Here is a 17,324-nt window from a genome sequence, read left to right as displayed (position 1 = left end):
CTGTCACGGTTTCGCGATCCGCGTTAAAAAAGGGTAACGCGTTGCTCGTTTTTGTTTTCGCCCGGTCTATCGTTGGAATGCACGCGCAATTCGGTCCAGCCGAGTATGGACGTTTTACAAGGCGAGGCGATCGGTTTCCCTTTCTCCTATAGTCTGGCGTATGGTACACACGATCCTAGAACGATGGATCGTCTTACGGCCACGATTTCTATGGATCTTCCCTCTGGATCCTCTTGGACGATTGAACGGATCGGTTTCGTGAAAGGGTATACCTCGATTCTGGTGAAACGATGCCATTGCAGAGAATAGAAATCACGAGTAGTTCGGGGAAGGAGATTCTTCTCTCCTGTCTACAATGCATTTGCCTTTCAATCTCGGTATACAGTATAGATTTTAGTTTAGATCAAATTGTCGATAGATAGAACTCGATAGAATTCTTGAAATGATGGGAGAGAATTAATGCCAGTATATTGGCAGTACATTTAAGCAATTAGAATTTAATGACAGGTTCTGTATATCGTTAGACATTAATTAATAAATAGCTTGTTTCGTTAACCGAATTGTGGAATTTAAAAGTGAACAAATTTAAGTACTAGTTAGAATTTAATAAGGAATCATACTGTCTATACGAGTTCGCTATATTAGTTACGCTAACTGTACACTCTTGCCTCAAACTTATTCACGCGATAGACATCACCTCGTCACAGAATCAAGTTTAAGATCAAGTTTACAATATATTACAACGAATACCATCTAAATTGCCACCGTAATAACACTACGAAGCGAGACGTGTACACGTAATATTTCGAAAGGCGTCATAGCTCGTACTCGATAATTTACGATGACACGTGTCTCATCAACTTAACCAGCTAAGCCACGCAATGTGTTCTTGAACACGCGCCGCGTTTTATACGTTGACAGGAGGATAAAGAACAGGAAAGAATAGAACGTCTTTCGTTAGCCGCTCTACCGGCCAAAGAGTCGTCTATGAAAATTCAATTTTAAACGAAACGCTAAACGCTCGCATCTTATTTCGCCAAACGCAGAACACTCGAATGTTTGACATTGAACGTCCGAGCTTCAGGTTTGATTCTTATTATGCAAATACATAGAAAGTATCGTCTAAGCGAAGTCTGGTCTGACATTAATTAAGCTGCCAATTAACTGCATTAAACTGCTGTACAGAATAAGGTTGAACAAAGAATAAATCTGACGTCGAAAACTTAACGATCCTACGGAGTCGTTGAAGTATTGCTCTTTAATCCAACTTTCGAAAGCTTGATACAATTTGATACAACTGACACGTAGCTAGGATGTTAATTGCAGATGCGATTAATCGCAGACTGATATCTGGAGATAGGACGACGCTTTCAAGACGATCTTGAACAACAGTGAGTGAAACGGTGGCCGTAACGAGCAAAGATTATCGCAAGCAGTTGCATTATGACGACGGATAATTCGCTGACCCAGCGTTCCTCCGATCTGTTAAAAACGAAATCGATAAGCAGGTTTCACTTTGATGACGCGATGGTGTTTTCTGCAGCATTGTTCAACAGGTTCACAGCATATTCCTATACCTTTACTATAGATGTACCTATCAAAGCGACTTCTAAACTCGAATGCTTCGAAATTTGGAAAAAACGAAAGAAATGAAAAAAAAGCTTCAAATTGTAGGACATAGATCCTTTCAGAATTCAAAGTTTTAGATTCTAAGGCCATATTATATAATATCACGTTATATGCAACGAAACTAAAGAAATGATAGGTTTAAAAGTTAAAATACGTGATCGAAATCAAATTCTCAAAATCTTCACTTACATCGCTGTGATTTTCAGTCCGTCTAAGCGAAACCCGACAAACTGCACCCCAAAGTTCAGTCGAAGCTCGTCTAGGAAACTTCTCCAGTTTACCAAAAGCTCCATCAAAATCCCACAAACTAATATTGAAAAAAGAAAAAATTATCCAATTCAAAAAGAAGTCAGAGAAACTATTTCTACAGAACCTTGGAAAACGTCGAAAAAACATATCTCGCGTAACCCAAACCGCGCGTCCGTCTGATCGTGACCATCCGTAACCACTGCTCGCGATTGTGTCTAATAGGAACTGCGTGTAAAAAGCGACAAACAGAGACATCGTCCTAGGCGTCGATATCGTCGTTCCCAGACGCCAGAAACGAGTGAAACGAACCGCGAGAGCACCCACCTCGTATTACGACGCTGATCTTGATCTTGGCCGTTCACCCGGCCAAGTCCAGCTTTCATTAAAAAGACCACAGAACAAGAATATAACGGTGGCGATAGAGAAGAAGAGAGCGAGGAGAAGAGAGGAGAGACGCAGATTGGAACAGATCGGAACGGATCGGAACGTGTAACTCTACTATGAAAAAGAGGAAACGAACAAAACGATGAGATCGAGGTGAAGGGTAAGCTAGCAGGTGGAGGGGGTGCTCTGGTCCTCCGCTTTTTGCCACGGCTTCTCTATTAGCCGGCACCTTTCACGTGCACCGGCTTTACGGCTGCGAAAGATTCCCTTTCATTCTTATCCAACTCCAATCACGTACATGTATAAAAGCGGCGAGCGTGTGCACGACCAACAGCAGATCAAAACCGCGGTTGAAACCGCCAACTGTATCGTGAGGAAGGAACCGGTAGTTGGCTCCTGTAGCCTTCGTCGAGCGTTGTCTACTTGATACTTCTTCCTCTGCTTATACTCCAGAGCTGATTATTTTACGGTTAAACAAACGAAACAGGTGCTCGAGGGTGCAACACGATGATCAAGCTCGCGGTAAGTTCATCCGTAGGGTGGATCTTCAGTATCGTTAGAATCTTGTGCCCTTTTTTCGATTTGGATAGTAACGGATAGTACTTTGTCTTTTTTTTTTTTTTTAGAAGTTTTTCTACCATAGAAGAATTCCTGGTAGTAGAGAATTTTTGCTAAATTTATCCTAATCTAAGCTTTTCTGAATTATCCACACGAGCATAGCAATTTTCACGGTCGATGTTGTCGATTGTTAATCTTGCATTTTGATACACTCACGTTGCATCGGAGAAAATATCTTCTTAATATTATCGATAGACAAGCGAGAAAATTCTCCCGATAGTATGCAGTTCAGTTTGAAAGAATTACTGTTACATATGGTAATTAGAAGTTCCAACAACTTGACACATTGGAAATTACCAGATCGCTTTAGACAAATTTCACGCAATCGAGTTTCTATATGCAAATATCGTCATTTCATATAGTAACGCTACAGAAAGACGTTTGCAACAACCTGAATTTACTGAAATTTCTCTCGATTTCGAAACTCTTTGCATGTTTGTAGTAGCATTCTAAGACTCCGGTACTAATTGAATTGCCTTTTTTTGCAGGCCGTCTTTGTGGTTGCCTCGTTGCTCCACTTGGCTTCAGCAGGAGGACAGCACGGTGGACAGTAAGTTTGTTTTATCCCTGTAGAAAATAGCGTACACGAGTGTTAGATCGTTCTATAGTCACGCGGAAATACATGCGTCTGTAAATCACTATAAATTGGAATACGTTTAACGAACCGTGACTCGACCCACGCGTATCGACTTTCTCCACGGTTCTTTGCTCATCGACGGTCAATTTTCCTCGAGAATTATCGAACGTAAAAGAGACTGGTCGAACGAATTCATTCTTCCCCATTGAACGACTCAGGAAGTCGATGTTTCCGAGCTATTACACGCATAATCGTCCGTATCGAGGCGACATTCGAATTAGCAGTCTGCGACTGAGACTAATTGAATAGTAGCTAGTTTCTGGACAAATATTTTGATATTTACTTATTTTTGTAAAATTACGGTATAACTGATTAAGACATATTTTACATTTGACTTTGGTAAATGACTTTAATTAAGAATAAGAAAGACAAAGAATGAACGCGTCCGTGATGTTCGTCTTACTGGAACCGTTTATTTTTACCGAATCACCCGGACTAGTTCGTAGAAACTAACCATTTTCTTGATTCCATGACACGAGCAGACTCTGAAATTCTCCTTAATGGACTTTTAATAACATCGCTTTAACCATCAGTTTAAAGAATCTTCCTGGAACCATCAGGATCAAGGAATTGGAAACCGACGTCGCTTTCTATAAAGATCCACCATTTCTACTGAAAGAATATAAATCTTAGTCATTTAAACGATACTGCCAAATAATTCTTTTGAAGCCATTATTAAGCGCAAAGAATGGAAAACCATCATCGCTTTCGTTAAAATCTGTCATTAAAAAGAATACGAACAGACAAAACGATACAAATCTAATCATCCTAAAAACATTTTCAGCGACCATGTGGTAATTCACGTGCCCTACAAGATCAAGACGATTCATCACACGCACACCATCACGAAACACATCCACCATGGCGGTGGAGGTGGTGACAAGTACGAAGTTCTAGGCTACACCGTGGGTCATCCGATAGATTTGGGAGGTCACGGCGGCGGTGGTGGTTACGGTGGTGATATCGGAGGCGGCCACGATTTGGGCGGTGGTGGCGACTTCGGTGGTGGCCATGTCGAATACAGCAGCGGTGGCGGCGGTGGAGGTGGTGGCCACATTGAATATAGCGGTGGCGACATTGGCGGAGGATACGGTGGCGGTGGATTCGGTGGCGGCCATGGAGGAGGTCTCGGAGGTGGATACGGAGGAGGTGGTCTCAGTGGTGGAGGTCACGAAGACTGGGGTGGCCATTAACCAGTGGCTCGCGCTAATTTTGGGAGGAATACGGTAGTTTTCTTTGCAAAAGTTCGATTGGTTGTTCGAAACGCGCTTTCGACTCGAATTTTATTTTATCTGGTACTTGGTTACGGTACCAAACGAGTATCTTTTCTTTTATTTTATCTCATTTGAGAGAAGAAGAAAATCAATTTGTTAAGTCTTTTTGAGCTTTAGTCAGTTACCGGGTACTGGTGACGTGTTTATAATTTTCTAAAATGTGGGATATGTTCGATTTGAAAGGAAGCTTCTGTTTTCGAGAAGCTTCTATTAGAAAGTATAGAATATCGAAGAAGTCGAGTCACCGCGCTTCAAAAAACCATCAAGCATCCCCCCATCGCACGACACTTTCACCTCTTCACGTTTAAGGGAGATAGTCCTGAAGAGATAGATATTTCTTCCGAGAGATTTTATGTCTTTTATTATTGTTATTTTTGTTTCTTGACTGGTGTTCTTCGGGGAATGCTGATCGACACTTTATCGCCCTGCCTCTTACCTCTCGTCCTAGTCTCTCATCAATCTGTTGTCACATCGTTCGTACTGTTAATGTAAATATTTGTTACTCGTTTATTTGTTTGTAATATTGTTTTGTCTATTGTCTACCGCGACACGAATGATCTATGTATAGTTACGTCGCAAGAAAGTTAATTAAATTGCGTGTGTACCTGAAACATCGCCACCCTTTTATTTCCTGTGTTACTTATTATTTATTACAACTATACAACGACCAAAACTTACAAACAGAAATTAGAACAAACATCCAGAAACCACGTATCTACAAAATCACATTACACATACATGCGTCTGTACATTTAACAGAATACCGTTCCAACGTTCTACGTTTTACTATCGTTTCTCGTTCCTCGACTGGAATTCGTTGGTGTTTTATGGATCCTTTTCCTAGATCTTCGACGATGATCGCGTTTATCCCTAGTATTCTCGTATTCTACATCATCCACCAAATATCTACCAGCGCCCGTTTTGGTTTCGAACTCCTCTTTAAACCCATCGGTCTCGATATCACCCTGTTCTTCGTGTTGATCATCGTGAAACTTGTGCGTCTGACCAGATCGAACGTGTCCAGTTATCGTTTCTAAACCCTTTTTGTATCCCTCTTCGTAATTATAACTGAGAGACTCGGTATTTGGGGGTATATCATTCACGTCCTCGTGAACCGCGTAAGTATCCTCACCATGATCCTTCAAGTCATTATCTTCCACGTAAGACGGCGGATGATAAGAGTCTTTGTGATGGTCGTACACAGGAAAATACTTTTGTCTGTCTCGTTTGTGATTCTTCGGCCATTTCTCGTTCAATTTCTCTTCGTGATCCTTGTGATGGTTCTCGTGGTCAAGTTCCTCCTCGTGCTCGTCCTTCAAATCGCGATGACGCCCGTACTTCCACGAACTCCAACTCGCGTGGTGAATCCTGTGATTCTTGTGAGTTTTCGGCTTCTTCGGCGTTGGCACGTGAACATGCAAGAGAACGGTCCTCGTGTGCGTGTGGTGGTTGATCAGATCTGGCACGAGAATCTTCAGGTGTACACTGCAAATAAGCGAAAGGGAATGAGCACGACTGCTGTGAAAACGAGAGTGCAAGCCTCGTGAACAGACGCTCGTTTTCGTCAGAGAAAGCGGGGTACGCTGACGGTGCGATTGTTCGATCTCGAACATTCAACGATCTTAATAAATCTTTTGCTGCAGTTTTCATAGTTACTTACTGCTTGGAGGATACTCCGTAGATCGCGATTAGGTTTAGTAGAAGAAGGCATAGGTACTTGAAGATCTGTTGGAGAAAGAAGAAACGGCTAATAATGTTATTAAGACGCAAAAATTGCAGTGCTGTTATGTGAATTATATAAATCTTCTTTTGTAGAATGAACAATATTTAAGACAGATAGGATATTCGGAATATAGAATATAGAATATATATTTGAAAAATATAATATAGAACCAAATGAATGACAGTATTTCACGGTGACACGTTATTCGAAAGAAGCAATTACAGAACTATAAAATTCGGCGGTAGTTTTATCAAAAATTTTCAAAATTCTAACACCAAATATTTGCACAGGATTCTATATACGACACCACTGTAATCACTAATTCTTTCATTACCATGCTTTCTATCAAAGAGGATAAGCGTCGAACGTCAGGATCAACGTTTCAACATCGTTTGACGTCGTAGAGAATGCTCCTCTTTTATATCCCACCCTCTATCGTAACGAGTACAGTGGAACCGCAAAATTGTCATCGAAATTTCACAGACCATCGAGCACTTTCGCCGTCTAGTTGAGATATGCTCCGTCTGCCAATCCGCTTCGAATGACACGCCCTGGAAAAACGTGACCGTGGAAGTTCATTGCCGCGCCGGTAATCCGTTGTTGCTTAAGAAACGCGGTCACTGATGCCTGTGATTGCACCGCGGTCGTTTCTTTATCTTTTTCCTTATTATTTATGAAAGATATACATTAATGAAAGAAATAGCGAAGAAATATGTTTTTGGAAATAAACTTCTTTATTGATTCTTCATAAATTCTTTATCCTATTATGAATTCTTCAACATTTTTCCTTTGTTGACATAAAAAGTGACCATATCTTCTTCGAATTTTTAGTTTCTAATTCTTTGTATATTTTCTCTTATTGTGTACAAAGAAATTTGCGAGCTTTTAACGTGGGAATTTACAAAATTTGTTCCCAGCTTAACTTCGTTAAAGACGTAATCATTTGTTATTTAAATAAACTCGTTACACATAGAATACTGTTTGAACATGACTTGTAGGCTCTATTAACTACTCGTTGGGTCGTAATTTATATCTATTTGTATTATATTATATATTATATTATCCACTTATTTCTAATAATATTTATCGTCTTCTTCTATATCCTCCTTCGTATCTTCGTGATATTGAGGCACGACTTTGTAGATCGTATGCGTGTGCTTTATGTTCTTTATTCGATAGGGGATATGGATGATCACCTTTTTCCTATTACACGAAAACATAAAAGAATTACTATGCATTCTGTCGATATAACTACACTTAATAAAATAATGTTAATTCAAATACTCACGACTCAGCTGGTTGTTGCAACACCACCAACAGAGCCAGTAAAGCAACGGCATACTAAAACAAAAGAATACAAATTTTACAAATGAAACCCTTCACGAATCGAAACTTAACCGAAACCATTCAGCGATGAAATTAATTAATTTCATTTTTTACAAATTTCCCAAAGTTTACAAACGATCAGTGCTTATCTTCTCTGAAACTAAATGATTGAACTTGATAGAGTTACTCGGTGTAACTTCTAGCTCAGTTCCTTTAAAAAAAGAAACTACGAAAACAAAATGATATCTTTTCGTACCAAAAGCTTTGCTCTCATTCTGAGAAAACTCGTCACTTTACACCGCTCGTTTCGAAGACGCTTTGAGAAGCAAACACTTTCTGCTCGTGATCGTACCAAATCTAACGTTTATATACATGCAGCTGAAATTAGCGAGGCGAATCAGTCGAAGCATAAAATGTACCGAGAAACTCCGCCCAACGTGCAGGGATCCCAACCATCGTGTTTTAACGTGTATCTTCTCATTTCTTTGCTTTTCACTAAATAAGACATCGTTGTTTACACTTTTTATCATGCGAGCCAGCCATGTAACTGGTTGCTATTCCAAGGAATCAACAAGTCTGCGTTTGGCACGCGATACGCATCACGGTATTTGAAATTCTTGTAATTACGTTGAACGAGCTATGATCGCTGCAATTTCTTACTAAAATTAATTTTAATTACAGACTTTATTCCTGTTGTTTTGTCGGCAAACTTGTTGCACACGCTTTGTGATTGAAACGATTAAATTAGAATTTGACTGAATTTAAAAGAGATTTTTTAATTGTGTGTTAGAGGACGAGAAGATGTGAATTAGGAGAAACTTACCCGTATGACAAAGTACAGTATGACTCTATTATTATCTTCAACGAAGTGTAATTTAATTAGAAAATTACAGATAAAAGCAATTGTAATAATTTTCTTTTTTTACTACAAAATATTACAGTGCAATAAAGTCGTTCTTTCCTAGAAACTAATAGGCGACAACTATATTACCATTTGAATCTTATTAACGTCTCTATTCAAATATCGAATCACCGAAGAATCACACGTCACGAAACGCGGCAATAATTGCTTCCAAGAAACCAAATAACTACTCGTCTCCAAGCAAAAAAACTTCTGCGGGTGATCAGAGAGTTTCTAACCGCTCAGAAGTGATGGAAGAACTGACCGCATCTAGGAAACAGCGGAATCTACTGCACTTCCTCCGGCCGCACCCAACCGAGAATCAACTCGTTCGATTCGTACTGCACACACGTCCAGTTAACGAGCAGAGATCGTTAAAAAGAATGGAAAGCAAACACGTAAGAACATACATATAATGTTATTAATTGTAATTATCTCGAGTCTGAATAACTGTTATATTTTTATAACATTTTTATTACGTTCTCAAACGAACCGTCATTTCGTGATTCTAACGCTTCGAAATTTCTCCATTAATTGAGAGGAATTTAATTGCTTCCAAAATATTTGAAAATAGACGAACGACGTAGATAAATGGACACGGTAAATTGAAAATGTACAGAAAGGAAGGAAAATGTAGACATTACACGCTTGACGTGAATGGAGAAACGCGCGAGAACGGCGCGTCATCGCATTAATTATGTATACGAGTTAAACGATTAACGTACTTAATCGAGTGTTTTTCGCGATATTTTTGCGTAAGCACATTAATCTTATCTCGTTTTGGACTTTGCTTTCGAACGTAACGAGTCACGACATAGACGTAGCGCCTATCACGGTGTGTATCGCGTGCCGATCTAACGATTAAGTGTCTTAGATAATTAATGCATTACTTTCGTCTTTTCTAGCTTCTTGCGAGCAAAGATTATTACGATATATCGAAGAAATATTTGTATGAAATATTCGAGGATCAATGTACGAAGAAAGTGATTTTAAGTAATCTACGATGATTCATCGTTCCAGCATGACCATGAATTAGGCAAAAACAGTCTCGCTTTCGAACAGGTCACGCATAAATTATTTGAATTGAATGCAACCGTGGCTATACCGTGAAAGAATACGCTATTAAGACTGTTAGAAAAGCTTCTCAACGTGTTCAATTAATTTACATGTACAACTCGCCAATTAAAAGTGAAAATTGTTCGTAACATGGAAAGTGAAAGAAACAAAACCGAATATTTACTTTTACGTAGCGTGTAATTGTTCGTGAAATAATCATTGCAACGATCGAAATTAAGATAAGAACTACGGGATAAAGGGTAACGCGTGAAACACGTGTGAATTATTACAATTTTCGTACGATTTTATAGCCTCGAAAATTTCTTAGAATGATCATTTCTTTTGGTTTAAGGATGGTTTAAATTTTCCTACGTTTTCCTCTTTATAAGTTCTACTCGCTAAACGGATGTACTGTTTAAAATAATCAGAGCACGTTAATTTATCGCGTTCAATATTTCAGGAATTTCACGTTCCAAATAAATCGGAGCAAGCTACAAAAATCTTATAATTCAACCTTAATATCTATCCTGTGCTGTATATTTATGAAAAAAAGACGATTTGCTAATTATCTGAAACAGTGCAGCAGTTTCTTAAGACTAACGAGTTTCAATAAATACAAAACAATATCAAAAATTAGTTATTCGATAACATTTTAATCAAACAAAAATATATTCGTTCGAATTACACTCGAGTATCATAAATCAGCCTAGTATACTTGACCAAAGGAAGCATAACAAATGTACATATGTAAATTGAAAATAATAAAATATCTGCTTTTTCTTCCTTCCTCGACAACGCGATCACAGTTGAGAGAACATAGTATAAAATAGACAAATTGAAAAAAAAAAGCGATAAAGATCAATTAGAAACAATCACGACATGCTTAAACTCGGATTTTCCACATCTTCGTCGAATTTCTCCAGAACGGTTCAATTCTGGGCAACTGCAACGACTTCAAATTGTCCGTCGATCCGTTTCTCGACGCGGATTTCACGCTGCTCGCTGAATTATTTATCTTCTACCCGTTTTCATGTTGTTCACTGGAACCAGACTTCGCATTCTTATTTTATTAATTCTTATATCTCTTTATTCTTGCGAGCAACACCTCGGCTTCGTCGACCTCTTCGCGGTCTTAGCCGTGGCCGTGTATCTTAAATAATTCATCCTATCGTCGTTTAAGTTGCGAATCGTCTCTAAAAACGCATCACCGTTACCAACGCTTCTTTTTTGCAATCCTCCGCGATTTGCTTTACTCGTCGATGATTCAATTGCTTCGCTCGGCCGTACGTTTATTCCCTTGTTAACCTTCCATTGAGGATCCACGGATCTGGGTACTTTCGAGCGAACAGGGCTCAGCTCCATTGGCTTGAAACCTTCGTCGTTGCTATTCTTAATGGCGGGTTCCACGCTGCCGTCCAGATTAAGATACCTCATGTTCTTGCTTACAAACTCGATACTATATTTCGGACCATCTTCGGTAGACCCTTTAGAATTATTCTTCGATTGACGTTCTTGATTGATCGAAGTTGGAATTCGCGGACTCGTGAAGGTTTCGACATTTGGAAACCTGTCGTACGAAGCGGTCGGATTACTATAAGTTGCGTACTCCGAGACTGATACGTTTATCGGAGTCTGCAACTGTTGGAAATCGATGGTCAGCAATTTCGAATGTTCGTTATTAGATTCGTTTAGCGATGGATAGAATGGGTACACGTGATCGACGGAACCTTGGAAACCAGTTGCTCGCTGACTACCTTGCGTCTTATTTGCTTGATCAGGTAGCTTGAAGGAGGAAACAGAATTTACATGATTGTTCCTCGACGGTGAAACCAAAGATGAGTGTCTTTTATGATGTCCGAGTTTCTGCACACCGTGTACGTTCCCATGTTTGAAGTTCAGTTTATACGTCCTGAAGTTGCGATTCCCTGTAGCGTGTCCAATATTTTGAACGTGAGCGTTCGATGGTTTTGAAACTTGAACAACGTTGTCGCTAGAAGACAACAGACTATCCGAAGAGACCGAATGAACGTCACCATGATGCTCATACGAGCCGATCAATCCTTCCTTAGACAGGGGAAGTGATTCGTGACTGATTATCGAGACCTCAGGATGTTCTATTATTTCAGTGGGTGGAAGAATATTTTTATCGAACGTCGACTCGATTTCTGTAACCGGTAAATGGGTTATCAATCGTATCATCAGATGATTGGAATTTAATGGCTCCAGAAGTCGTATGTACACCTTATCGCCTATTCCTGGGAAATTGAACGGTCCAACGAGGGGACCCAATGGTTTTGGAGGATCGACAATTTTTTTAACTACATCCACGATCGAATCTAATATGTTTCTATTCTTCGTCACCCTGTATACGGGCTCGATGCGAACTGCTCCTTCGTCGAAAGCTTCCGCAGGTCCTTGCACAGTTTCTATTTGCTGGTTTTCGATATAGTTCTCCTTGACGTCGTACGATCGTCCCGTATGAACGCCGGATTTTGCGCCAGAATGTTGAAGCTGCCTTCTACGTCGATTTGCTTTGTATCGATTTACACCACGCGATCGCGATGGCTTCGAACGATCTGTGCGAACTGTCAGGGTCTTCTTCTTTGCACCTAGGGGAATATTTGTATGTAACGTTTGTTGGTTGCGGGTCGTTTCTGGCCTTGAAGCTTCTGGTCCAGAGGTAGTTAACGTTATTTCGTTGGTGTTGGTACCATTTTGGTACTTGGACTGCGGCAAATGATCCTTTGGTTGCGGTCGCCTAAATTTCAAATAAAATTTTCTACGTTATTATTTTTTTTAATTTCTTTTGATACCTATCTTTTACTTTCTTGTTTTTCTTCGTATGTTTGTATTTCTTTGGTTTTTCTTTGGTCAATTATATATGATACAATTCGTAGAGAAAACGTACCTTTTGGAACGCACGGCTTCTGCATCTAGGAACATCGATATCAATACGACGCAGACCTGCAATCATGGAAATAAAATAAAAAACCCGTCAACTTTACACTTCTCGTCATTAATAATTTCTTTTCTTTTTCTTTTTTTTTAACAAAAAAGCAAATAAAACACTATATTCACAAGACGATATTGATAAAACGAGTTTGGATATTTAAGTAGTACACTCTATCATATCACAACCACATCACGAATATCGTTAGACGAATTCAAAGTAAATCTCAATGATATTACAGATCATTTTTGCCCAAGTTAAAAAACGTTCTTTCACTTTCTATTATCTTCCACTAATTTTTCATTGATTGTATTTTTATTGATTCCTTTTTAAAAAATCGAAATAATCGCAGCACCGTCATCTTCATATTGTACGCATCGATCCACTCACCGTAATCACACGTGCGATCTTCATGTCGCTGATGGTATACCACGACCCACTAGATCACTTCACCGATCCTAGTATGGGGACGTCTGTCCATCGGCAACGTCTTTTAAAGCTTCCCCGGACCCGCTTGTACGGCAGCGCTAAACTGGATCTGACAACATTGTTTTGCGTATGTACGTGGTATTAAAGCCAGTGGTTTTCTCTTGAATGAAAGAAAAACAACGAGAAAAAAATACAAGTGTACAACAAATCCTACCTGTTTCGTGCCGACTCACCAGGAATTGGTGCGCATCACACGCTACCACTTTGCAACCATAAGACACGCGCGATGATAATTAATAAATTTTTCGAACCACGAAGCGTTTACGAAATTTAGATTTGGTTACTTTTAAATTTGTGTATCTTATTAAATAGGAAAAGATCTCTGTTTCGTGAAAGATAAAGTGGCGAGATGAGGATTTGCTTATGAAAAAAAGAAAAATACAAATTGAAAGAACGATCTCCGTCTCATAAAGAACAAAGTCGTGAGGAATGCTAGGGATAAAAAAATGTTTTGAACTCGCCTTGTAATCTGTGAGAAAAATATCGAACGTACTATTTTATAATTACACCGGGAAAATAAATCGTCCAAGCAATCCCTGTTTCACAAAAGGTAAGATAATACGAAATGTTGAGATTAGAAATTTTTTTCTAATTTCGAAGTTGTGTTGGAACTTTCCGATATGATAAAAATTTGATAACAAAAGCGGTAGGAATCTTATTGGAAGTTACTATTCTGTGAAATACGCACTAAAAAAGGAACCAGTTGAACGCAGTTAAAGAAATTATTGGGTCGAAAGACCATACTTATCTATTCGACAAAGTTTCTTGTATAAAAGATCTTTTTTACAAAAAATCTAGAAAAACAGTCTGCGCTAATTATCTTCCGCGAAAGAACTGTGAGTAGACGCACTATAGTTAACGATGATAATGGATTAGTTTTCTTTTTCGTTTATATATATAAAGCGACGGTGTGCTCATAAATTGTAAATAATTTCATTGCATTCTCTCAGATTCCATCACTAAACGAAGTATTTCAATGAAAGTGAATTTCCCTGCGTAAAATATTTTCAGTTGGACGAACGAACGCAAACGCGTATTTCTATTTAAGTAATGTATCAATCGTCCGTTATTTAGAAATGGTGATGATAAAAAGTCAAACTTTCAAGTACTCGCTCACGTATCCCGAGATACCTGTTTCAAACGACGATTGATAGAAATGAAAGCGGCAGCATACCTGTCCTAAGAAAATAGTAAACAAATACCCGTATCGCAATACCATAACCATAACGAATGGTGAATCGAACAGAGAAGGATAAAAACAAATAGTTAATTATTTGTTAGAAGGTTTATTAGAGGTACGCCGACGTGTAGATGATTAGTCGACAGATAGTAAAAACTGGTATAATAAGGAATTGTTGAAAATGAATGTGGATCGCGTTCGAGAATTTCTTGTTTTTAATGAAACAAAAAAAAAGGTCCTCCGGAAAATGTCCCGCAGAACGTCTCGATGACAGGGAAAACTGGAAAATTGCAAAGTACATAATTGAATTTAATGCGTTGTACAGAGGGTTTGTTTTTTTTATTACCAATTGAATCGTGCGTTCTACATTTCAGTAAATTGCCGTAGATCACGGAATTTGATACATAGTGTCGTTTCTTTACATGATATAATTTAAAAGTAATTTATTTTCAATTATCGAAAGTATAGCTATAATTCCAAGAATTTGACTTCGTGTCTGATGATGTTTCTTACGCACGCAGATAGTTTATCGTTAAACTTTTCCCAATTAATCGTAAAAGTTTCGATAGCCATACTCCGAAACAACTTACGCTTTTTTCACGGTTTCGATAATGAAGTAATATATATCTGAAGAAGAAAGGAAAAAAGGAAGGAGGGATCTAATCGAGAAACTTGGTCGCTGCAGTTGAATAAATAGCATCTCTCTAATGCATAATACAACTAGATGATAATAGAGAGATAATAGAGTCATATCACGAAACGCTATGAACGCAGCGAAGATTTTCTGCGGCATTATATTCAATTACAAATCTCGATAGATTCATTTAATTGTAATTGAAACGGCGCTTTCCATCGAAACGAAAACCGTACGCAGCGCTGTTCGGTGCGCTGACTAGGGCGGGATTCTTGTACTGATGAAACGAGCCATGCAAATGTGGAGGCCTTACGGCGTTCTGTTCTTCCTCCTGCGACCCTTTCAAATAGAATGCCTCGAATTGTCCTTCCGGTAACAGAATATCCTTCAGCGATTTGTCGTTCGGATCGTAAGCCATCCCATTTAACGCCAAAGAAATTAGAAGAGAAAAACACTGGAATCATAAATAGACGAGACTTTGTAGTATATATAAATAACTATTACATAAAGTTCGATAACTTAGCAAACACTCATTCATATAATTTTTTCTCTTCAAAATAATTGATTTATATAATAAGAAAATAATAAGATATAAAAATAATAAGATAAATTGTTAAAATGTCTTGATACAGTGGAAGTAAAGGTACGTACCGTAAACAAGGTAAGAAGGTTTGCCGCCATACTTCGATCTGTATTCTACGTCGACCGAATCGCTGAAATGACGAAGAATGTTCTAGGTATAAAGTGAAAACTAGCAAATGAATAAAATTGCAATTACGCCACTATAAAAGATACGAAAGCTCTAAATCATATAATTTAAGTTATTTGAAATAATTTTTAATGACACAGCCGCGATAAGAAACAAACAACTGAGTCATATTTTAATATCCTAGAAAACTTTGTAATTGCAAAGATTTCACGAATTTATTTATTTATTTATTTGGTACTTGAATCAACGGGAGACATTCCCTCGAGACAATATATTCTGTTCAATTCTTGATCAATCCAAAGATTTACACAGATCAAAGTATACAATTAATTTGTTCCAGGTGGATAACATAGATACTACATCGATGACAAGATTACACGACTTCTTAACGATTTAATCGAATTAACATAGTTAACCGTATACTTTATATCTAAACGCTATTATTTTCTGATTGTTCGCAATGGTACGTGATTTCTACTTATCTTTCCTTCGATCAGTGTACGTAATCGATAAAATAACTAACCAATTGTGATCTGCGCGCCCATTCGTCGTTTATTTCACGAACACGCAACAGGTTTGTGTTCTTTCTCATTACGTTTGTCCGTTTTCTTTTATTATACACACGATTAAAAAGAGTTTATAGTACATCCTTAATAACTAGAAGCAAAGATATACTTAACTTACTTATTGAACTCTTCTATTTCGACATTTACAAAATCGCGATACAGGAAGTTATCAAAGGGATAAAAATATTCATAATTAATTTAGAGCTTAATTAACTTTAACGCGTCATTAAATCAACTAAACTGAGAGTAAGTAATTGCAAAATCTACTTTCACTTTTCTGTGAATCAGTAACGATTGAAGCCGCTCGCGAGGAAAGAAAAGGATGAAACAGCAATGTAAATTCTATATTGAATTTAAGTTGAGATATTAAGTCTACTGTAAGAAGTTCTCTATCATAAAAAGATTGCTAAACTACGAGTTTTCATAGTTGAAACTTACCGAACGTGGTCGTAGCAAAAGTGAAAGCCGCTCTGCACACAACAGTTTAGAGAGACGTTTCCTCTACCTGCACACATTTAACGACCTTGCCACTGCCAAGCGTCCCCACCCTGAAGACCAAGAGCAACCTCGAGGCCTGCAGAAACGGAAGCCGACAGAATTGGAAAACGTGCAATCCTGGATTTCGCCACTGGCGTTGGACATAGGTTTCGTAAATAAAAAACGTTTGTGCTGAGAAAAAATAATAGATAATGAACAAGAAACTGCATAATTTATGTAAAGACAAACAAGAACAGTATTGGTAGACGTAAGAAATTGTATTTGTACAAACTGTACAAAAAAATCAGGTATCGTCGTAGAAATACAGTATCGAAGAATAAGAAAATGTAATAAAATATAATATGCTTATAATCGAAAGAAATAAGATTTATCTTATAGAACCTTTTCTTTTTTGTTACATATCATACCATATAAATTATTCATAAATATAAATAGTACGTTACTATCACAATGTGCAATATATATTCTCTAAAACAGTGCAAAACGCCGATCCATTAACTC

General features: G+C 38.2%; 4 protein-coding genes and 1 long non-coding RNA gene across 7 annotated transcripts; 2 read left to right on the top strand and 3 right to left on the bottom strand.

Annotated features, from left to right (window-relative positions):
* Positions 1 to 2,603: 2,603 nt before the first annotated feature.
* Positions 2,604 to 5,267, top strand: LOC122569649 (glycine-rich protein 23-like). The gene is made up of 3 exons (XM_043731008.1): positions 2,604 to 2,784; positions 3,369 to 3,430; positions 4,302 to 5,267. The coding sequence occupies exons 1-3, from the start codon at positions 2,770 to 2,772 to the stop codon at positions 4,708 to 4,710; spliced, it is 486 nt and encodes a 161-aa protein (XP_043586943.1). The 5' UTR covers positions 2,604 to 2,769; the 3' UTR covers positions 4,711 to 5,267.
* A 126-nt stretch (positions 5,268 to 5,393) lies between these two features.
* Positions 5,394 to 9,138, bottom strand: LOC122569648. Of its 2 annotated transcripts, none has more exons than XM_043731007.1 (6): positions 9,007 to 9,138; positions 7,803 to 7,855; positions 7,711 to 7,717; positions 6,849 to 7,065; positions 6,452 to 6,516; positions 5,394 to 6,276 (listed from the first exon to the last, which is right to left on the bottom strand). In XM_043731007.1, the coding sequence occupies exons 4-6, from the start codon at positions 6,849 to 6,851 to the stop codon at positions 5,568 to 5,570; spliced, it is 777 nt and encodes a 258-aa protein (XP_043586942.1). In that variant the 5' UTR covers positions 6,852 to 7,065; positions 7,711 to 7,717; positions 7,803 to 7,855; positions 9,007 to 9,138; the 3' UTR covers positions 5,394 to 5,567. The 2 variants fall into 2 exon arrangements, with proteins under 2 accessions (XP_043586942.1, XP_043586941.1); XM_043731006.1 differs by lacking the exon at positions 9,007 to 9,138 and adding an exon at positions 8,664 to 9,000.
* LOC122569652 lies at positions 9,008 to 17,180 on the top strand. Its single transcript, XR_006317534.1, has 2 exons — positions 9,008 to 9,139; positions 16,100 to 17,180. It is a non-coding gene; the product is annotated as an uncharacterized LOC122569652 (long non-coding RNA).
* On the bottom strand, positions 10,431 to 13,236 carry LOC122569644. Its single transcript, XM_043730998.1, has 3 exons — positions 13,138 to 13,236; positions 12,706 to 12,761; positions 10,431 to 12,555 (listed from the first exon to the last, which is right to left on the bottom strand). Exons 1-3 carry the CDS (start codon positions 13,159 to 13,161, stop codon positions 10,884 to 10,886), a joined length of 1,752 nt encoding a protein of 583 aa, XP_043586933.1. The 5' UTR covers positions 13,162 to 13,236; the 3' UTR covers positions 10,431 to 10,883.
* Positions 14,737 to 16,836, bottom strand: LOC122569650. 2 transcript variants are annotated; one of them, XM_043731010.1, is made up of 3 exons: positions 16,764 to 16,836; positions 15,702 to 15,763; positions 14,737 to 15,504 (listed from the first exon to the last, which is right to left on the bottom strand). In XM_043731010.1, exons 2-3 carry the CDS (start codon positions 15,729 to 15,731, stop codon positions 15,241 to 15,243), a joined length of 294 nt encoding a protein of 97 aa, XP_043586945.1. In that variant the 5' UTR covers positions 15,732 to 15,763; positions 16,764 to 16,836; the 3' UTR covers positions 14,737 to 15,240. The 2 variants fall into 2 exon arrangements, with proteins under 2 accessions (XP_043586945.1, XP_043586944.1); XM_043731009.1 differs by lacking the exon at positions 16,764 to 16,836 and adding an exon at positions 15,998 to 16,071.
* Positions 17,181 to 17,324: the final 144 nt, after the last annotated feature.

The sequence above is a fragment of the Bombus pyrosoma genome, linkage group LG7 (assembly GCF_014825855.1).
Source record: "Bombus pyrosoma isolate SC7728 linkage group LG7, ASM1482585v1, whole genome shotgun sequence".
Classification (NCBI taxonomy): domain Eukaryota; kingdom Metazoa; phylum Arthropoda; class Insecta; order Hymenoptera; family Apidae; genus Bombus; species Bombus pyrosoma.
The sequence above is the reverse complement of the archived record's forward strand: the minus strand, read 5'-3'. Positions and strand labels throughout refer to the sequence as shown.